The 22,324-nt window shown below is 50.8% G+C and overlaps 1 protein-coding gene across 4 annotated transcripts in view; it reads right to left on the bottom strand.

Moving 5' to 3' along the window:
• The window catches only part of LOC121078287 (syntaxin-binding protein 4-like), a 49,918-nt gene that overhangs the window by 5,134 nt on the left and 22,460 nt on the right, over positions 1 to 22,324 (bottom strand). For 3 of the 4 annotated variants that reach the window (XM_040574288.1, XM_040574289.1, XM_040574287.1), the window contains exons 3-18: positions 20,933 to 21,028; positions 20,142 to 20,211; positions 19,604 to 19,678; positions 13,982 to 14,067; positions 13,094 to 13,214; positions 10,595 to 10,736; positions 10,293 to 10,399; positions 9,727 to 9,880; positions 8,028 to 8,100; positions 5,760 to 5,857; positions 3,386 to 3,482; positions 2,275 to 2,402; positions 1,570 to 1,662; positions 1,009 to 1,074; positions 613 to 801; positions 180 to 296 (exon numbers count right to left, since the gene is read on the bottom strand). In XM_040574288.1, the coding sequence (XP_040430222.1) occupies positions 180 to 296; positions 613 to 801; positions 1,009 to 1,074; positions 1,570 to 1,662; positions 2,275 to 2,402; positions 3,386 to 3,482; positions 5,760 to 5,857; positions 8,028 to 8,100; positions 9,727 to 9,880; positions 10,293 to 10,399; positions 10,595 to 10,736; positions 13,094 to 13,214; positions 13,982 to 14,067; positions 19,604 to 19,678; positions 20,142 to 20,211; positions 20,933 to 21,028 (1,712 nt within the window). Of the gene's footprint in view, positions 1 to 179; positions 297 to 612; positions 802 to 1,008; positions 1,075 to 1,569; positions 1,663 to 2,274; positions 2,403 to 3,385; positions 3,483 to 5,759; positions 5,858 to 8,027; positions 8,101 to 9,726; positions 9,881 to 10,292; positions 10,400 to 10,594; positions 10,737 to 13,093; positions 13,215 to 13,981; positions 14,068 to 19,603; positions 19,679 to 19,920; positions 20,009 to 20,141; positions 20,212 to 20,932; positions 21,029 to 22,324 lie in introns of those variants that run through there. The other variant, XM_040574290.1, reaches the window with a different exon arrangement.

Below are 22,324 nucleotides of genomic sequence, written 5' to 3'. Positions count from 1 at the left end.
CATGAGGTTGTTCCCCAGTTTCTCCTAACCAACAGACAGTGCCTTGTTAGAATGAGAAGGAATAAAAATAAATAAATTTCTTGCTTATGGACCAGGAAATTAGTTGGACTTGCAAAATCCCTGTTAAGGTAAGAGGCCACAGCACTGCCACCAGCACCAGAGGCAGCTCAGCACGTCACCTGCACAAACAGGAGCAGTTTCCTATTGCAGATCTCCAGGCGCTTCCGTGAGACTTCTGATTTCCGTAACTGGCCGTCAGCCAGGGACAACTGTCTTTTCAGTTCCAGGATGTCCTCCTGAGATGGGGCCAGAGAAGAACAGAAATGAGATGATGAAACTCCAGCCTCGGCTTTTGGCAACATCAGCTTATGGCATTTTCTACAAGCAGAAAACCACAGTCCTCTTGGAATGGCTGGTGGTAATCGTACAAATTATAACACACACCCAAAGACTGTGCTGGCCTTGTTGTCATACATGACAAATAACGTATATGCTATGTCCATTTTCTCCTTTAAATGAAGAAGGGGATAGAACCCCCAGAAGAAGGGTCAGCAGGGTAGGCTTTTTCCCCTCCCACTAGTCTTTTATTCCCAGACTCAGGGGTTGCATTACCTCTATTTCGGCCACATGTTTTGCTTTCTTCCCTGCCAGCTGCAGCTTCAGTTCTGCAATTTCGGCTTCCAGCAAGTGGATCACTTCCTCGTAGTCCTGCTCTGCGCTGTGAGCCTGTCTCTGCACAACCTCAGCCATCTGCAGCTTGCTGTGCAGCGTTCGGTTCTCAGAGAGAAAGCCCAGGGCTTTCTGGAAGCAGCGAGAAGTTGTGGTCAATGCACTGCATCCCCCTTGGCCGCTGAGCACCAAACCCACCCTGGCAGCCCCTGTCCTAGCGGAGGCTGGGACGCAGGCAGGAAGAGCCCCCACGGCTCAGCCTTTCCAGGTCAGGGACAGCCTGAGGGTGTTGAAGTAAAACCAACATCATGAGACACATCCAACGAGCTCTCCACTAACCTGGTTCAGCCGCTGAAGCTCATCTTCCATTGACTTCTTACTGTTTTCCACCTCTTTCAGGAGAGACTAGGGAAAATAGTCACCAGATTAGAAGCAACAAGCAACAGGACATCCTCTAGAAGATGCCCTGCTCTTTTAGCTCCTACCCCTGGAGCAATACAGACGGCAGCAGCCATGTGTGCTCTTGCCCTGTTACCGCACTTGGTGGGCTGCGACCTGCATGCGCGTGGGGTCCCCGCTGCACGCAGCCACGATGCTGGCAGCTGTGCAGCAAGGTGCTTCTATCAGCCATGGGCTTGAATTATTTGCATTACAAGATGTCACAGCTTTAAATGTACTTCCTCAATGTCAAAAGAAAATAGTGGCTGCATACTCTTTAAGTTATAAGCTTTCGTTTGAGCTTGAGAGAAAGATGGAGGTAAGGAGAGGAGTGGGTGGGAGCCTGCTTGGTACAGAGGAGACCCCTCAGTAAGGACAGGCCACCCCACAGCCCTCCCATACGACCAGAGAGTGCCAGCAGAAGGCACCAGCCGAGGAGTCTGCTGGGAGGAGAGGCTCCACCTTTAGCCGTCGGACTTCTTGCCGCAGGTCCGTCATCTCCAGCTGCAGCTGCTCCAGCTCCTCGCTGCCGTTGCAGCTGAGTGAGTTGAGGGTCTGCAAGGCAGAAGGCAGCGTTGCGTTAAGTACCACTCGTGCGCTACCAAAACCATGGGGCTAGATCACAGGTGTACTGCTTTCCATACCCAGAATAACTATTAATCTTGGAAAAGGTGTTGGCATTTTTAGGATTGAAAGGCACACTGAATAATTCAGCTGAAGGATACCCTCCCCTCACCCACCAGAATTTCTGCCTCTGATCCCTGACATAGCTGGAACAGCTGTGCTACAGTGAATTTTGATTTTGAGCCAAGTGAAATTAGTTGGGATTGATTAATTATGGCTAATTCTCCTGCATCACTCTGAGTGACATAGGCTGTTTCCTTCACATCACCCCATAGGTGGTGTTGCTGCTTTATTAAAACAGAGGACTCTTTTACATAATTTCCTATAATAAGAATGATTAAGGGATCCTTCTCCCTTCTTTGTATAACTCAAGAACAATCAGAACGTGAGAATATAGCTTTTCCCTTAGAATCCCATGTATTTATGTATCAAGAAAAGTAGTGTTCTAAGCGACCCTGCACACCCGCCCCTGCACAGCCCCACAAAAATCTGCTTCCCCAGGGACAGTGCAGCCAGGGTGGCCTGAGTGCCAGCCTGACTCACCGGGGAGTGAAACGCCGACGTGTCCAGCAGACTGGCCACCTCATGCTGGGTGAAGAGCACAGAGCTGGAATCCAGGCCGGCCTCATCCAGCTCGTCCTGCATCACGTCCCTGAGCGCTTGGAGGAGATCTGCGAGAAAGAGGTGGCTTTTGCAGGGAGGGGAGAGAAAAGCACTGCTTTTGGGGGAGAAAACGCCATAGGTTTAGGGAAATCCCAACTGACAGGCAGAGCAAGTTTAGAGATACCAAAGAATCTTCTCTCAGTTCTTTGATGGTCCCAGCAAACTCAAATAAGTTCATAGAATGATAGAATCACAAAATGGTTTGGGTGCGAAGGGACCTTAAAGCCCATCTGGTTCCAACCCCCTGCCATGGGCAGGGACACCTCCCACCAGACCAGGTCACTCAAAGCCCCATCCAGCCTGGCCTTGGGCACTGCCAGGGGTGAGGCACCCAGAGCTTCTCTGGGCAGCCTGTGCCAGTGCCTCACCACCCTCACAGGAAAGAATTTCTTCCTAATTATCTAATCTAAATCTATCCTCTTTTACTTTAAGGCCATTACTCCTAAGTTGCTGATAACCTTTACCAGACTGTTTTTGTTTTTAAATAGTGAAAAAATGTCAAATTGGAAAAAAATTGTACTTCTAAATAACAAAACAAACAACAAACAAACAAAAGACAACCCCTCCCCCACATACCTGCAGTTTTCACTGTGGTTCTCAGAGTTCTAAAATTTCAATCCCAAGCACCATTTCTCTGACCCACGTCACCCACCTTGCCTGCTGGCATTTCTCATGTTTTTGATTTAAACAAAAAAATCCAAATCAATGGCTTCAGCACTGCAGGGGGGTGTTAAATGGACAGGTCTGAACATCAGGATTTGTTTTGTGTGGAGGAGAGCCCGTTGCGAGGGGCCGCGTGGGACACACGCAGCCTGCGCCGAGGATGGGAGGAGGCATCGAGGTGTTTGTGACTTCTTGTAACTGCTTGTGAGCAGTGCCCGGCAGGGAGCTTCTGGCCAAGCTGCTGCCTTTCAGCAGGTGCCTGCCTCCTCTCTCAGCCATCAGCAAAGCTGCACAAAAGCTAAGAGCCTGCTGGCAGCTGCCTGCTCACCTCCATAGGCCACCGTCCCCTGCGAGTCCGTGGTCAAAGTTTGCCGCAACTGCCTCTTCTTCTCCTCGGTAACCTCCAAACCGAGGTACTGCAGAACCTGCAGCAGGAACAGTGAACGGTTAATAAAAATAACTGCATGAAAAACACCGCTGGGAAAGCACTGCTAGGAAGTAGAAAGCAACGCTTTCTCCTGGAAGCGACTCTCCAGGCATCATCTCCTGGAGGAGCAGGCTTGGGCTGGACTTCCAGGCTCTCATTTCCCACACCTGCACAGAAATGCCTGTTCCTGAAGCCAGGGACGGGTTCGTGGCCCTCCAAGAATGTTTTGTACAGGTGGCAAACAGATTTGCAGCTATTACAAATGGGCAGGAGCTTTATCAAAGCCTGTGGAGCTGCAGCAATGCTCAGCTGCCAGGAGCTCAGCCTCTCTGCTTTCTGCCCAGGAACTGTGCTTGGGACTGAGGAGATAAAAGCTATTCACGGAGTATTTCCTGCGGCAACGAGAGACATTCAAACATTTTGTCTCTCACTGCACCTTTTGCTCTCTTATTATGCATGATGCACTGACTTCTGATACTTATCAACTCAGCCCCTGGGCACTGCACAGAAGTGGCTAAACCTGTGCAAACGCCACTTGGTGCCAGCGGCAGCAAGGAAAAGGCTTTAAAAGACAACGTCAGGCTCAGCAGAGAACCTGGGAATGGGCCAAAGCTAAAGCTAAAGCTCTTTCTCTCTGCTGCCGTAGGCTGAGCCCGCAGCTCCCCCTCGCAGGGGTCCCCCTGCCTCCGTCCCGGCCGTGTCGCCCCTGACCCAGGCCCGCAGTGGTGCCTTCTCCCAGCGCTGGAGTCCCCTAGAAGGGGATGGCGAGCGTCCACCCTCCTCCCACTGAAGAGGAGCTGGTTTTATACACGTGGCAGAAAATGCAATCTTAAATGCTGATCTCAGAATTGGGAAGGGAAGGGAAGGGAAGGGAAGGGAAGGGAAGGGAAGGGAAGGGAAGGGAAGGGAAGGGAAGGGAAAGGAAGGGAAGGGAAGGGAAGGGAAGGTTTAGGAGAAAACTTGCAAGCTCGTGTGCAGCTTGGCGGGGAGGAGGCGAGCGCGGCAGCTGCCGCAGGGTGGCAGCAGATGCCCGCCTGTGCCCCGCATCGGGCCGTGGCCGGGGCGTTCCCTCGCGCCCCCCAAAAACCCGCAGCACCCCGGGGGGGGGGGGGGGGGGGAAGGTCCACGCACCCCACAGCCAGAGCGGGGAGCGCGGCCCCCTGCGGGCGCTCTGCCTTTCACCGGGGGTTTGGGTGAGCAAATGGGCAGCTCCGCTCCTGCCCTGGGACGGTGCCCTCGCGGTGAATTTTCCTCCAAAAGCTGAAAGCCCCGCCTGGAGCCCAGCACTGCGGCCTCTCCTCTGCCCGAGGTCACCCGGCAGCGAGAGCAGACCCAGGGGGCCGGGGGGCTGCTGCCCTCCCCCAGCTCCGCACGTACACGGCGCAGCCCCCGGGGCTTCTGAGCTGCCTGCGGCACCCAGAGGTGGCTGAGAGGAGCCGTGATTCCCCCAAACGCCCCTCGAGCCACGATGGGGATGTTTCACTGCACCCGGTTCTCCCTTTGGAGTTTCTGAGGCTGGACACATCCCCCAGCAAACTCAGCTGAAGAGTTGAGACTTGGTAATGAACACAGCTTGGTCTCAGCTGCGATGCCTCTGTCTCAATGATTAGATGAAGTAACTGCAGTGGGTGAGCAGCGTGATGCCCGGAGGGAAATCGGCACTCAGGGCACTGCACGCCGGAGCTCCTGCTGTCCCCAGCACAGCCCCACTGGCCTCACGGCGAGGAATTGGGCAGCAGCAGGCCCTGCTCGGCGTAGGACACCATGCGCAGATTAGAGCACTGAGCAAGTGCAGTAGCTTTATTCTGTGCGAACAGCCAGGCTGATTCTCTTGGACTATTTCTATTCAGTTTTGCACTTTATAATCCCTCCAGAAAGCAAGTGACCCAGTGACCCCAATGCTAATACCTGGCGCAGTCCTCCCACACTCCAGTGAGCCACTGGGGCAAATGGAAAGGTCTCGACCTGCTCCTGGCTCAGGCCTCCAGCGGGACCCAGCACCCCAGGCTGCCTGCAGGTGCTGCTCCACCAGCGAGACCCCCGGGGGTCCCAGTCTCTTTGTGGGGGTACAGCCACAGCAGGGGCTGTCACATCCCAACAGACAGCCACCCCTGCTGGTGCACAGCTGCCCAGGTCCTTCATCTGGTGAGCACGCTGCGCATTGCTCCCCAGTTCCCTCCTCCTGGCCTTCCTTGTTGGCCCCGCAGCTCTTCCATGGCAAAAACAAGGCAAGGAGACTGCACCCTGGGGGAGGGATGAAGAAGAGGCCACTCACCAGCTCCAGCTTGCCGTCCTTGAGGCGGATGTGGGGGTCCAGCGCTACTCTGGGCTTGGTGCCTGCAGCCACCCCCTGGCTGGGGGCCGAAGTGGGCGCTGAAAAGCCAGGAGGAAATGTTAACGGAAGAGTACTTGGGTAGAGGAAAGAGGTGCCTGCTAAGCACAATTTGGGGCAGAATATATCTGCATAAAATATATTTCTGTGCGGCAGAGCAAAATCAAAGAGCGGGATTTTTTTAAATCCACTCCTGGAAGCCCAAACCAGGCCACCATGGAAAGGACTGGACACTGGGGGAATGACAAACCCATGCTGAAACTGGGCTTCCTCGTGGCTTAAAACGGGGTGTTTCACCTGGGGACCCAGGACTGCCAAAAGGCCACTGCAGAAATTTCCAGTCACAAGGTTTTTGGGGTCTTGGGGTCCATACTTAAGGTGATCTATTTAAAAGAAAACATAAATCTGCTTCTGTCCTGTCTACTCTAATTGATTGAGCAAAACTGAAAGCCAAGTAGCAACATCTTATAAAATACAGCCTCAGCCTTTCACAACACCCGTGGAATAGAGAACCGAAGCATTAAGAGCAATGTGGAAAAAACATTGGTGCAAGACTTCTTCCCTCCCCGAGACTGCAAAAAGCCTTGAACCCTTCTCCCCAGTCGTTGGGGCAAATTATTGGGGTAGGAGCTGCGTGCACTGCGAGGCACAGAGGGAACCTGCAACCAGAGCAACTGCAAGGTTTTGATGAGAGGAGGAAGGGCAGCTGCCGCATGGGCTGAAAGCTGTTACAAGAGGGGAAGAACCAGCTACTGACAGCTGGCTCCTCCTTGCTGTCACTGCCCTCAGAGCTCGGCGGTGCAGAGCGCAACTCCCAGTGCCATGCCCTGGCACTTGTGCTCCTCCATCCCTGGAGGAAACCCACAATTAAGTCATGTCCATAACGATCCGTGCCGTGCCCTGGGAAAAGGGCTGGCTCTGGAGGTACGGGACAGCTCTGCTCACCCAGCAGCCACCAGCCGAGCACAATCCCTCCCTCTTTGTGCCAGTGGCACAGGACTGGCCCAAGGATCAACTCCTTTCCCCTGCCTGGGTTCTGCTCTACAGCCTGGGAACCCCAGTCCTGCTGAATGAGCCCGCCTCTGGCCCACCCCAGCACCTCTCACCCTCCTCGGCTGCCGGGCAGGAGCACGGCGAGCAGCAGCAAGGTGCTGCAGACACGTAATCCTCCTAATCCTGGCATTCATCCGCTCTGCTAATGCCAGCAGCTGGGAAGCAGGAAGAGGTAATAAATGGGGCCGCTGGATTGGCCACCAACACTTCGCTCCCCACGTTCAAGGGCAGAGCTGTTACCCTTCGGTGCATGGCTAATCAGGATTAGCTCCACGAGGCTCTGCTGTCAGCTCCGTGCACGCGGATATCCAGGGCATCCGCTGGGCACCCACCGGCAGGCAGTCCCTGGCCCAGGCTCCAAGCCTGGCTGCTGCTCTTTCAAAGCCGGCTGTCTGCTTTCATGGATGACAACACCGACACAAAGCCTCCCCAGCATCTCACATTAAAACAACAACCAAAAAAAAGTGTAATAAAATCCCTCAGCTAAGTCAGGAAGCAATTAGTTCATTGCTATATTGCCTCAATGGCCCAGGACCCATCATTGGGAGCTCTGGCTGTCGGTGGTGGCCACCTAAAAGCCTCCCTGAAACCAAGGCATGCCGGGGACTCGCTGACATGGTAAGGAAGATCCTCCAGGCAGAAGTAATGACACCTATAAACAATTTTCCAGTTTGAACAACTGAGAACAACCTCAATGCCTGTACAATGCCCGGGGCTGCCATGTACAGTACAGCTATCAGGAACTCACTATTTTCCATACTGTGTCTCCAAGGACCCCTCGTTCCCAGCAGACGGGAACATTACCTGCAAGGAGACCTGCTGGATGTAAGTCTCACCGGATCTTTGCATGTGCACAAAGATGCTGCTGCAAATGAACTACACACTGAGCATGGGAAAAGTGCTGTTTCCTATTTCCAGTCCTCCGAATACCTTAGTAAAGAATTTTGCTATTATGTACAAACCAACATAGACATAATTATTAGCTGCTGAGTAAACCACCTTCCGTCTCTCCCAGTGGGTTGAATGTCATAATCGCACCATTAGATTCCACTACAGCAGTATAAATACTGATCAAAATTAATTTCAGCATCCTCAGCACTGAGGAGCCAAAGCCGTGTTGGCCACCTACACAGACAGAACCACTAGCAGGACTCTTACCTGAGACAGTAAGCTCTGGTGGGCAAATGTCTGGTGACAAAGAAGGCACAGGAAAATGATTTTCATGTCTATTCTAGAAAAAGAAGACAAAAGGGCACAGAATCTAAGCAGAAACTGTTGGTGTAAATATAGAGCAGAGCACAGGAGATCAGGAGAGAGCAACCCAACTGGCCCGCAGGAAGCAAGAGCACCCCATGTCCCCGTCCTGGCTTAGGGACAGGCCAAAAGAGGCTCTCGAGGGACTTCCCGCAGCTCTGGGTGCAGGTCTGTCCCTGAGCCAGCTCCAGATATCTGGCAGAGAGAAAACCTGAGTTCATTGTTACTCTGAGAGCTCGGGTGAGTTTGACTTTGTGAGCTCTATCCATAGAGGTCCTCTCTAAACCTCTGTGTCCAAAACACCAGTGAGTTCCTGGTTCTGACCATGGCCAGTTGAGTTATTTACCGAAAACACCTCATTATCAGAATGAGAACGACTGGAAGCAGAGATGGGTGCCCACCCTTTCTTAAGTATCAGGTCACGGGCTGAAGCACAAGTAAGTGGGGAAAAGAGTCACAGTGTAGATAAGCTGAGCCCACTGAGACAGTGCATCCATAGCTGGAATCTCAGAAAGAGAGGTACGGAGCTGGTGCTGAGGACAGACGGATGGGTAACATGGGAACCTAAACATGCTTTCCCTGATGTGGAGCCCTGACCTCAATAGAAGTTCAATTTTTCAACAACAAAGTGAGGAAAGGAAAAAATTAATTTCAGTCAGCTGTGTGATTTCGTATAGGTACACAGCACTGCACAAACACACCTTTCTGCTGGATGATGAACGATCTCTCCATACTACTCACATACATATGAGTAGCCTATATATGTATAGGATAAGGCTGACTTTCATAAACATGTCTGCAGCCTGGCACACCCAAAGGCAACATGTACTTGCCATTCCTGCAAGTCTGTGTCTACACAGGGTCTGGAAAGAAAAACCTTTTGGGAATGATGCTTGTACAAAAGGAAACTCCATCCAGCCTTGTCTTATGGAAGCTTATGGGGAAAAGGGCAGAACACACACCAGGCATTGCAGCAATCCAGGAAAGGAATGACAAAGGCACGAAACCCAATCACAGGCCTAAATTATTGTGGGAGTTGTGTGGTTAAATCCTGTCTCACCACGCACAGCTCAAGCCCTCGCCTCTGCAAACACAACATAGAGCTAGGCTACACAGGAAGAATGAGCCTGTCTTATCATTAGGCTGGTGAGGAACAGACACGAGCTGCTCAGGAATGCTGCGGATTCATCCTCATCAGAGGTCTTTAAGAACAAAGAGTCATTCCTGCCTTTGGGTAGGAGACTAGATCAAACCGACTCCTGCGATCCCTTCCAGCCCTATGGCTGTGTTGAATGAGATGCAGGTTGCTATCCACAGATTTTTTTTTTTTTAACCTGAAACGTCTGAAACATCTGAATGCAGGCCCTGGAGATGAAACTCCTGTCATTTACCTCCACCGATTCTTCGCTGTCTCAAACCCAATACAGAAGAAACAGTATTTCAGATTTAAAATACCTGGCTGTAAAATGAGGCTACATTCATCAACACTACAGACTTTCCACAGCCCAGAAAGACTACTATGGGGTCCCTAAAACAGAGTTTTCTGATCAAAAAAAGATCACAAGACTGATGTCTGTGGTCTTAGACATGAATTTCAGCCTACCTCTGGGGACCTCACGTGGACCTTCAGTCTGCAGGAAGTCAGATCATTTCCCACAGCCTTTGGCGGTGGTGACGGAATGTTGTTATGAACTGACAGTCCGGGATGTAACCGTCCCCGTCCAGGAATAAAGGCCACTTCTGTGTTTCCCTCGTGTCTTAAATGAACAATAAATACAGGACATTTGATTAACCAAGAAAGTATAACTTAAATTTGCAAAATGTTCATGTCCACGGTTCTTTCTCCAGGACAATCTCACTTAAGGCCATGGAACCTGCACCAGCATGGCTGGATCACCACCACTGGGTTGCTTGTTTGGACTTCAGCTCTTTTGTGGAACTCCGCTAGGCAGTGATAGGGGATGTATGTGAGGGCAATGTGAAGGTCTGCATTACACTTCAGGATGATCCAAGCATTCAACATTTCCTCGTATCACAGCCATCTCAAAGTGCCATTCAAAACTAATATGCCTCATGCTTCCTGAAGCCAAACTTTGGTATGACACAAAGGGTTTCTGCTTAAGATTCAACATCACTGTGATGTTGACAGGAAATACACTACACGCCTACCTGAATTTGGCTTTTGTAATGATTTTTCTGGCCTCTTCAAGTGTGCTACCCACCAGGGAATCTCTATTGATAGCAATTAGTTGGTCACCAGGTCGGAGCCGACCATCCTAAACAAAGAGGTAGAAAGTCAGAGCACTGGAAATGAATATCCCTCTGCCCAACACCTTCTCCTGCAACAAAAATCTTCATTAGTCCATATAATGCATTATTCATCCATTCTTAGAAAAGCTTCTTCAGAAGAGCTACAACTTCTAGGAGAAGTCCCCATTGCAAAGTCACTGGGGGTTTCTCCACTGACTTACCTTGTAACAGTCACCGTCTGGCATAAGCTCTTGAATGTAAACCATGGGACCATCAGGTCTGTTGGATCCACCACTGATTGTCAGCCCTAAGCCAGAGGACTTTGCTATAGAAATGCTCTGGATTCCTGATTCAGTGGAGTAGCTGCAAGGGAGAGACATTAGCAGGTGACTCGAGGTAACCTGGTTTATTTTCCCATATCTCTGTGCAATCTCTCCTTGATTTTCTTTCCCTGTATGATCTTCCTAATTTCTCCTACTCTTTTTTGTCTCTGCATATCTTCTTCCACCCAACCTGGGAAGGAGGAGGTGAGGACTACAGTTTCTTAGCAGACATTGTTTGTCTCTAGGAAGATAATTGGCTTGCTTAATCCCAAATGTTGGGGAATACTTGTTTTCATTTAGGAAATAAGGAAGAAGAAACTAAAGTCTTAGCTAGTATATATATATGTATATATTTGGCATCCTTGTCTCTACAACCAAAAGCACAAAAAGGACTGATGTAGTTACCATTCCAAACCCAGCCTAAATCACCAGAGAGCAATTTACAGATTGGTCAACCATTAAATAGCCAATAGCAAAAGTCAAAGTGAAGCTCAGGGTACACAGCTGACTTTACATCTCAGCCAGGGTTTGGACTCAAAACCTTGCAAGATGCCCTGAGAATCAAGCCTGTAAACATCTTTATAACAATAAGTACCACACTGAGATCTACTTTTATGGCAGTGGCACAAATGCCTCACCCAGCCAAGGCCATGCTGACAATGGGGCAAGAGCGAGGAAATCGGAGCCTGCCCCAAGGAGCTGCCTGCTGAGCAGGACCCAGCCGGGCACCGAGATGGCGACGGCACGTGACTCTGTGCAGGGAGGGAGAGCTGCCACTTACAGGAAGAGTTTTTGGGCACAAGGATTTCACTGACACCCTACGGGCTGGGGGAGCGACTGGGCGGCACTGCACCAGGTAGGCATTTGGGAAGGATTCGGTTGTGTCTGAAGGTCATTAAGCCTTTTCCTTGTTATGAGCTGGGTGCAGGTGGCATCTCTCCTTTTCAGTTTATCTCCACAGCAGCCACTCACCAAGCGATCTGTGGTTTCTGGTCCGCTGTGTGTCAGCTGTTAGCTTCAGACACAAAGACATTCCTGGGCATCGCCGGCACGGAGCTGCCCCGCGCTGCTCAGCAGTGCCATCCCCAGCGCTCAGCACCCCAGTGAAAGAGCAGTGTGCTGCCCATGCCCCGCCACACCAACAACAGGCCACGCATTAATGCACCATGCATCTTAGGCTTATTAAAAAACAGAAATATGGACCCCCCCCGGAGGGGGTTAACCACGGAGCGAGGATGTCTGGTTTATCCAAACCAGCTGCCAAGGAGATGAGCTGGCCTCTCCTCCGTAAGGGTCTCTCACTCTGTGCAAGCAGCTTAAACCTCTGGTGCCAAATATTTGTCCTCTGCAAATCCCTAATAAAGAACTGATATTTAGCAAGAGGATTTACTGGTTCTGCAGTGAGGCCTGATTCTCTTTAGCAGAGACTTGGCTTGTTTACACTGGCAAAGGAAGAGAAGCTGTGGGCCCTGGGGATGAATGGTCCCAGCTCCAGCGCCGTTAACACCCTTCACGTCGTCCCTCTTGCAAAGGGCAACCCCGCGCACCCTGGAGATGAGACTGTGGAAAACAAGCTCTGCCTGCCCAAACCTCTGACCCTGTGAAATATGAAAGGGCTGGATGACCACATGAAAACACATACTTCATGAGACATGGTGTCTGCAGGCAGCCACGGCTCACACCAACACAAAGGGCATCAGGAAACGTGCTCCTGAGTCACCTTCTGGTGGCATCAGTGACCTCGCAAAGGCACCCGGCTTGTGGTGTGGTCTGTGGAGGTGGGGGGGGCACCGTCCCTGCAGCTGGTGGGAAGCCCACGTTGCAGAGGGCAGGGAGAGGAGCAGCTGCGTGGCTGACCACCACCTGCATGCACTGACTGTCCCAGAGGGAGAGATTTCAGCTCTTGGGGGGTGGGTTTGCCAGGAACAGGCAAACTGCCGCTGTGATGAGGACACACAGGGGACACTCTGGAGCAGACACATTAACAGTGAGCCATTGTGGTGATGCCGTGGTATAGAAGAGGCAAGGATGAACAAAGCAGTCCTTCAAACCAGTATTCACTGTTTTTCTCCCTAAGACAGTGTTAAGACATTTGGTGACATCTTCCTGGCAGACCAGTGGTCTGGAACACCTTGCTTTTTGCCGCACACACAAACACCTTAAAGAGGACACATTTTAGAGGGGCACCCCCTGCTTTATGAAGAACAAAAATTTGGAAGCCAAGCACAGAAAGGGCCCAACAATTGGCTACTAGCTGCTCACCAAACCCGGTGGATACAAGCCTTTGACAAAGCGCGACAGGCACCTTGCCTTGCTGGCTGCTGAGGGCAGGTCTCAGCAGTTCCTGGGGCACAACACCGCGGCACAAGGGGGCCTGGCCGGCACAGCTGTACGTACTGCGTGTGGGGTGTGTGCACTGGGTTGCCGATGAAGGGGCCGTGGGAGCTGGCCGGGCTCAGCAGCAGCGGGCTCTGGGAGCGCGAGGAGGAGCCTGAGGACGTGCTTTCCAGGTATCGACCTGAACAGCAAGGTCAGAGTCAGTCCAGAGAGCATGCACACACTCCAGCACCATCTTCCCACTCTGCTCTGCCATCAACAGCTGACACCGGCTTCCTAGCATTTGGGGGAAAAACCATGTGGGAAAGCCAACAGCATGTAATTCGTGGAGAGGACACCATCAGCATCCTCAGCACACGTCCAGAATGAGATTGCCACCCCTCTGCCAGCCCTATGTATCTCTGCCACAGGGGAAGGGCTGGCAGCTTTCTGGGATGCCAACCCAGAGAGACACCGTCTTTCCCCATGCACACATGCTTTGACATTCTGGTATCTGGCTTAGGTTAACCTTGCTGTGTCTCACTAAGCATTTCCCTTTTGCAAATGAAAATAATGATCATCAAATGAACGATAGTTGAAATGCTTTGAAATGCACTGTAGAAAGCTGCATCTGCAGAGATGGGTATTGCTGACAGCCCTGCATGTTAAAGTGGAGTCTCGGTATCTGGAAGTCAGTTCTGGCCCCAACTCAATTCTCTCTAAATTCCTCAGGTGGATGCTGGCTCACTGCCTCACTCTGTTCAGGCACTACCAGCCGTGCTGGCTGCTCCATGCCTGGGGATGCACTCAATGCTTGCAATAAAGAGCAGGACATCACTTCTTTCAACCCAAACCAAATCAAATCAGAACTCCTTCAAAATAACACTGGGATAAAGAAAACTCTCTTGGCAGAGGGATAAAGGGGGTTTCAGTTTTCCCCGAGCACCACCACCAGTGACCAGTACTCACTGCTGCCATGCAGGACCGGTGAGCTCCGTGCAGAGCCAGTGTTGCTCTGGGAGCCAAACTTCTCCAGCAGCTCTGAGAACTCTCTCCTGGAAACAAAAACATGGGATGGTCAGCAGCTGCTGTTCAAAACCATTCCCCACCCCACTGTGTGACAGCAGTGCCCTGATGGCAGTGACTTACTACTGAGTCTGTAGGACTGGCTCCCTCCAGCAATGGGGAGCAGACAGGAGCTTTCTCTTGCCTGAACCCTGCAATCTCAAGAGGTTGTGCAAGGCTTAAGGTCAATGATCAATCTCATGGCTGAAGATGCTGAACCAGCAGATACATGCTAAGTTTACAGATACCAAGAGCAGAGGGGTTTAGTCCTCCCTGAGCCGTAACCACTCACGCACAAGAGGTGTTGCTTCATGACCTTCCTCACCAAGCGAAACATGCTGAGTTCTTAAGCCATTAAGAACCACCATTAGCCACGTTTACCAGCTCCTGCATCATTTCTGTAATCCTTCTTTGAGCTGCTGTGAGCCTCTCACATCCGTTTGGATGAGGAGGCACGGAAAGGGGATGCCACAGTCAAGCACTGGCCTCACGCGCCCATCCCTGCCATGTTGGCTCTTTGGGCAGCGCAGCTACCATTCCTCTGCATATGTGCAGCCCTCTCCCTTCATAACCCAATGCTTCCAGATCAAGCCAACCTTCGGGCAGAGAAAGAAGTCCCAGGGATGACTAATTTCTTACAGGTGTCATTACAGGAGAGACCCTGAAATTGCTGCTTCTGTGGCAGCGGCAACATTAGCTGTTCACTTTGAAGACAGGCGGGAATCCCCATGGGAAGGTGCCCTGTTGATGCCACAGCCACATGAAAAGCCTGGCTACGAGGGCTAGCTCTCACGCTTGACAGTCGGTCAAGCCCAAGACAAACCTGCAGGAAACCAGCCGCAGCAGTTTCCTCACTGAGGAGTCTGCTACTGCACACCAGCAGACATTGTGTCATCTGCATACTTTACTGGGACAGATGTTATATATTATTGGCTAGATTAGAGTCAACAATATTAAATGATGAGTCAATCATCAGCTCCTTGGGTTCCTGCTGGAAGTGCTCTCAGTAATTTACGTCTTCCCATTTGCAACCAGCTCATTAACTAACTTCAAAGAATTATGCCTGCCTTATCTAATATTGCCATCAAATGTATGCCTTATTCATTCGATTTAATGCTAATTTTAAATCCAAGTATCACACAACACTTAGTGGAATGCCTTGGTGAATCCAAATATTTTGCATTGACATTGTTGTCTCTATCAACTAAACCTATGTCCTTAAAAAAAGACAACAGCTTTGTTCAAAAACCCCACCATCCACAAAGCCATTCCAGCTGGCAGCTTCATAGCACTAGGCACTGAAATATGTCTGAGCACTGAAAAAAATGAAGCTTAGAAAGATCCTATAGCAATAGGATGCTGTTTCCTGTCCCGTGGTTTCCTTGGGTTAAGACTTGGATGGCTCTTAGCAGAATTTTCCCAATTTGCCAGTGAAATTTCTACAGGTCATTCAGACTCCCATTTCACTGGTAACTCACGTGGTGATGGAGTTACCCCTCCATGACCTATCACAATGGCAGGGCTGACTTGCTGGAAGCTAATACATTATTTCCAGTGATTACCTAGCCGTCCGCAGCTGGGTTTTTGTTTTGGGCTGGGTGTTTCTGTGGTCATCTATTGTTACATTTTCCACAGATAATAATTCGTCAGAGCATGGAACAGGTTATGAACTTAAAACAATGGCTAAAAAATTCTTAGTCAATGCAAATGCAACTAGTCCAGCAGCTCCTGTGTTCTTTAACCCTGCTAAACAATGCAGCCCCAATCACCAACCCATGCTGTCAAACTTTTGCTACAAGCAAGGGCAAGCAAGGCTTGGACATTCTTTGTTGTTGTTTATTTTGAGTTGTTAAGGTCATCCACAAAGCGAGGCGGCGTTCATCATTGTTTGTTGCGCGCCCCGGCTGCTTGGCGAGGGACAGGATGATGACCTGCATCACACACTGCCCTTCTGGCTCCTGCTTTGTTGGTCAATACTGCAAGCAACAATTCTGCTGAGGACATAAACACATGACTAACTTGAAGCTTATCCCAGCAGCAAGCAAGACACTTTCTGGTGTGAATCTCCCAAGAATTAATTTTGTGCTCAGTGTTGTATTTGAAGGAATTTGCGAATGGGCAGGTGATGCCCAAACATTACTGATTAATGAACAAGTGCACTGGAAGAATGCTAACAAGCTTTGCTTTCTGCTTTCAGACGCTAAGAGACTTCAGAAGTCATCTTTAATATTTAAAATTTGTCCCTTATTAAAATATTCTGAATTCTCAGGTCCCTGCAGGTCTAAAATGCCCAGCTTTATTAAAAAAAAAAAAAAAAAGAAAAGAAAAAGTCACGGGGCTGTATAAGGCAGAAAGTTCATCTTGACAATCCCTTCTCCAGCTCTTTTTCATTAAAGTAAAGCAGTGTGAGGGCTGGAGCATCCCTGCAGCAGAGCTCAGCCTTGCGGTGTGGGGTCAGATAATGGGGCTTGCCAGCAGCAGCCAGCTGTGGCCGACTTTGCTACAGATTAAGCAGTAGGAGGGGGTCAATCTTCCTGCAAAATATTGTTGTTTTATCTCATAATACCTTTTTGTCCTGCCCTTTTGTTCTTGGGAGAACAAAGGGCAAGTCTGACATCAAAGGTTATGCGACAGCACCGCGTCTGGAAACCTCAGCCCTGCACCGCGGCTGGGGAGAGAGGAGCCTGTGACACCGGATGAATTAATAGTGTGCCTCAATAAACAAAGCCTGCAGGGCAGCGGGAACCCCGAAGCCCAAGCACTGCAAGCCTGATGCAAGCAGCAAGCGCGGCAGAGGCCGATTTTCTCACACCCAGCCCACAGCAGATGCATCATTTACAGCTCCTGGGTGGGCGACACTCCACAGCGGTGGCCGCAGGCATGGAGCCTGAGCCCATCCCTCCCGTGCACCCCAACACTGCTGCTGGGCCGGGCTTTGCCATAAATGCCTGGGAAGCAGCAACCTGCATGCGTGCATCACAGCTCTGGGGTGAACGGGTCTGTGTTTTCCCTTCAGGAGCAGCTAAAGACCCTGGGACACCAGGCCTGCAGGAGTCAGTGCTCGAACAAAGCAGGCACTGAAGCTGGTTCCTATCTGTGGTGGCCCACAGATGTCACCCGAAGTGACACAGCAGCATTGCTTGGCTGGCAGGATGAAGGGACTGCCTTGCATTAGCACCAGGCTGGGCAACAGCTTCAGGAACTGCCTCTTCCTGCATATCAGCTGTGTGCTTGCACACAGGCAACCTTCCTTAACTTCTTTGGGTGCAGGATTATTAATTGGTAATGTTGCAATGATTGTACGTGTAGATGTATGATTAACACAACAGCCCGGTTTTGACAAGATGACTGTGCGTGCCATGCACAGATGCGTGATAAAATGCTAAATACGTTGCGAGTGCGAGGAGGTGCAGTGCAGGCAGGCTTTCTCACAGCGACAAACCTGAAAGACCAGGACAATATCTGCGCAGCCCATGGAAACAAGGCACTATTGTAACTTTCAGGCTGAGAATGAATAAACAATAATTACGAGTATGCAATAAAATTATCCTCATTAGCCAAAGATGAACACAGATAAAATCGGATCCAACCATCTTCCAAGCCCAGCGTGTCCAACTCTGAATCTGAACTTTCTGCTTTAAGCCCTAGTATTACTGCAGCGCTCTGCAGCATGTCTGATGTGCCAGGCTGAAAGCATGCATCTTATACATGCCAGGACTGAGTTCCATTAACAGCGCAGGTAATTGGGGCCTATAATTAACATCAGGGACAAATAATAGCCTTTATAAGTCAGATTCACCCAAGGGCAACCACAACAAAATGCTACTCAGCTGAGTCATTGGGAAAATTGGCAGGCAGGGTGAATCTTCTTCCAAACCCAGAGCCATCGCCTTTCCTCCCCCAGCGTGCCTCGTCCGCACAGGGCTTGTGCAGAAAACCTGCATGCAAACAGCTGCTAGGAGGCTGGATCATGCCCAGCCCCCTGGGCAGGGGGCTGTCTGCTCACCCACCTGCTGGAAAGATGGCCTGGCATCATAAAATAAAGACAAACATAAGAGAAGGAAAAAAAAAAAAAAAGTAGGATCAGAAAAATCCTTCCTCCTTTTTCCACAGCCCTTCATTCTGGAAATATGTATTCATGTATTAAAGGCTGCGAGAAGATTGTGTAAGTAAAATCTCTGCAAATCTTAAAAATAATAATAATAATAAACTCATTACTTCCCCACTGTCCCTCCAGGTAACCTTTTGCAGATTTAACAGATAAGAAAATGGAGGCCAAGCAAATTGCAGAAGGTCTGCTGGTCCCCGGTCAGGTTCTGTGCTGCCTTGCAGGGAGGCTAGGGGCTGCCGACGGATGCACGTGAGCCACAGCCGCAGCCAAAGGCACGCGTGCAGATATTTTAAAAACCATCTGTTGCAGTTTAAAATGTGGGGAGGCGAGGTCGAGGTGCCTGAGCAGCTTGGAGCAGGCAGACAGGGGTGAAGGCAGGACGCCAGGCGAGCAGCGAGCTGCGTGTCCTTCCTCATGCCAAAGCTGGGCGACCTGCTGGCTTCACCCAGAACTTTCTCAGCAGCTGCCGAGGGACTCACAGCTAATATAATAATTTGAGGTGCAATTTCCACTTGAAGAGCACAATACAGGTAGGTAAAAAGCATCATTAATACCAAATACTTCTTCCACCAGAATATTATACGTTAAAATGAGCCTCATCCCTGTCATTACAGTACTCTCACCAGCCCGCTAAGACAGTGACGCTCCACAGCTGTTGGTGGATAAGAAACGAAACCGTCATCCCTGACCCTAACGGGATGCAGGTACATTGAGCAAGTGACCGCACGATCTGCAGCCACCCACGGCAGCACCAAGCCTTGCACCACCAGCCCTCCCGCCCACCACGGCGCCTGGGCTTCACCCACTCTCATTTCAGTGGTTCTTGGTGCACCTCAACTTTCCAGAGGTGTGCTTCTAGCCAAAGGAGGAGGGGTGCTCCAGCACATTGCAGCGAGTCTCCCTGGGGATGGGAGCATCTAATCCCATACCTTGGCTTCCACATCCCTGCCTTCTCCTGTGAGAACATCATTGTCCCACAGCTAACTCCAGCCATGACCAAACTGAACACTTTCCTTCTCCTTTCAATGCCTCCAACCACCTCTAAAGAAAGCAAGACCTTACAGGGAGCAACCGCCCATCTTCCCTAGGAGGAAGAAATCCATAAGATGCCATATAAGGCAGCTTGAAGGAGACCTTATCTCCCATCTAGCTGGAAAAGAAAGGGAAGATCCTGCTGTTGCTGCACATCTTCATCCAGAGCTTTATGTAGGACGTGATAAGCCATAGGCAACTCAACACCACGCAGCAGTGCTGAAGGAGCCTTCCCATGCCTGTGCCACCCTAGGCCAAAGACCCTCGGCCACGTCTGTCTCCACCGTGGGCTTTGAGCCCAGTCAGCTCAAACGCTGTCCAGTTGTAGAGGTGCCAACGAGTGCCAACACCACCACCACCCTTCCCGGTGTGAGAAGCCTTACCTGGCGTCATCGTCGCGGGCTATAAGAAGGCGCATGTGGCTGGTGGCTGATGCCGTCCTCAGGATGTCCACGGCCCTGCAGGACAATGACCACAATGTGTCAACGCCGGGGCACAGTTTTGCTCCACCATGTGCCAAAGCTCATGTCATACCGGTCAGTGAACCACAGCCAGGGCTGCCCTGTCAGCAGCCAAGGGGCTTTTTTTGGGGTGGGGACCATTACTGGGCTGGATGGCTGTGGGGCAGCCCCATGCAGCCTAAGCACACTGTGTGGCGATGCAAGGCGTAGCGCCACGTTTAAAAGTGAAGGTTTCTCACAAATACAGGTGGGTTCGCTGCTCTGTTTTCAGAGAGAAACTTCTCATCGATAATTTCCATGTTGGCCCTTGCCAACAGTGCTGGATGCAGAAACCCTTTGTTTGCACCAGAGCACAGACAAAGCAACGCCCCAGTATCCTCCGTTCAACCTGCAGCCCAAACCACTTCACAGAATTATACAAAACCGAGAGGAATGCGAGATTTCCATCCGGATATGGTACCTCTCGCTGGTAACCCCAATTAGGGAATCTCCATTGACCTCCAGGATCTGGTCTCCTGGCTGCAGGCGCCCTAGAAAAGAAAACTAATGGATAAAAACTGCAGAAAATACAGCTTGGAGGGACTTGGAGAGGTTGGGCTGTTCCTGCCTTTGCCCAGAGACAGGATGAAATATGCATAGGTTGTTCTGAGATGCTCATCAGACCTGTTTTTCAAGATGTCCACAGATGAAGTATCTACCACGTCCCTGAACAAGCTCTGCCAACGTCAGAGGCCTCCTGTGCTATAGGAAGTTATGAAAGTAAACACAAAAATGCCATGAAACTTTCGCTTCATTCAATTTGAGGTCAGGTAGGAAAAACCACGAGTGGTTCCACCTGTTCTGGATTTATTTTTTCTTCATCAGGTGGAAAAATGATGTTGTAACATTTGGAAAAAAAAAAAAAAAAAGGCTTAAGTTCCAGAAGGTGAACTCTGCGGACCCTTGCCTAATGCCTGCTGATAAGTCGCTTTGGGGCTGCACGCGATCCCGTGCGGCTGCTGCAGGCAGCAGAGCGGAGCGAGCTCTTTGTGTAGCAGGGATGAAGCTGGGGTTAAAGCCACAAAGCAATCCTCTAAGTGCTGTGGAGCCCAGGGGCAATGCGGCCCTTCGTCATTACAGCGATTATCACAGTAAAAACCAGCGCCACTGATGGAAAATCTGGGAGGAAACACCTAAGTGCCCCCAAAAGCAATGTATGGAAGTACCCTGTCTTCCGGCTTTTCTGATGATCCCCCTCCACGTTTCACTCACCGTCAGCATAAGCAACACCCCCTGGCAGGATCCTCTTGACATAAACTCCATATTCTTCTCCGGTGAGCTCCTTGATGCCGCCGATCACCTTAATACCTGGGGGAGGAGAAACGCCCGTGGCACAAAGGCACGAACCAGCCAGATTTTGGATCTAAGGCTTGTTGTAAACCTCTTTTGTGGCAGGTCTTGCGTTCCTCCTGTGCTACACCCGCAGCAGAAACAGGACGAGGCTGCTGACGCAGCGCAGAGGCCAGAAACATCTGATAGCACCTACTCCGTGTTACAGCGGCGGAGAACAAGCTTTGGGGAATGCACAGGCAAGGAGCAACTGTCTTCCCACAACCAAAAAAAAATCATCGTTTGCACTTAAATCGATTCCTGCTGGGAAACGAGGCAATTCTGCTGGGGATGCTTCAGCTGCCATGATGAGACCCATTAGATGTTGTCGTGGGAAGGTGATGCTCCACTGCATCCCCTGGAGCGGCCACTTCTGAGCACCATTTGAGCAGCTCAGAGGCAGGGATGCCCTTTGGTGCCCTGCTGCTCCCCAAACCCTGCAGGTGCCTTCACCAAGGGCTGGCACCACACGGCTGCGTCCCTGCTGCCGTGCGTAAGCTGACTGGGAAAGGCGCAAGAGACTTATTTGCCTGCTGTCATTAAATCCCACTTCGAGGATGCAGGCTGCAGACAGAAGGATTAAAAAGCCTGGCTTTAATTAACAAATCTCTCCTGGGACCCGCCAGTCGGTCATTTTGCTGCTGTGGCTGGGAGGGCAGGCTGGGGACAGTTGGCACCGCACTGGGGACGTGCCCCAGGGCTGGCCCTGGTTCAGGACCACTGGGGACAGTGGCACGATCTCCATCCACTGCTCCCCTTCCAATATAACCTAAGCCCTGTGCTAAGGACCCTTGTGGTTTTCAGCTATCCCTAGGGAAAGGCCTCATCTCTCAAGGTGTCTCGTGTTAAAATTGTAATTAATACTGGGTTATTGTATTTTTTCTTTTCAGCCACATACACGCCAATTGCTCCTCTCAGGCACAAAACCCGAGCCCTGTTGGAGTGCTGGTGTTTATTCCCTGGGCTTGATGCATTAAAACATATAGCCCCTGTGCATCAGGGAGGAGCTGAGAGCACCAGGAGCTCATGGCAGGAAACAGCACTGGCATTAATCTCCGTTGCATTTTTTTTTAAAGATTCACTGAAACTTCAAATTTTGCCCCAAAATTGTCCCTCTTTGGGCTGCCTCAAAGTGAGTCCTGCGGCTAAAGTGGAGGACAAGCAGAGCTGGTGGCTGTCACCAAGCCCCTCGGTGGAGGTGCCGACCCCAAGGTGTGACACCCACCCACACCAGCACTCACCGAGGCAGGTGGCAGAGAGCCCCCGGGGAGCAGG

This window comes from Cygnus olor, chromosome 15, assembly GCF_009769625.2.
Source record: "Cygnus olor isolate bCygOlo1 chromosome 15, bCygOlo1.pri.v2, whole genome shotgun sequence".
Lineage (NCBI taxonomy): Eukaryota > Metazoa > Chordata > Aves > Anseriformes > Anatidae > Cygnus > Cygnus olor.
The sequence above is the reverse complement of the archived record's forward strand: the minus strand, read 5'-3'. Positions and strand labels throughout refer to the sequence as shown.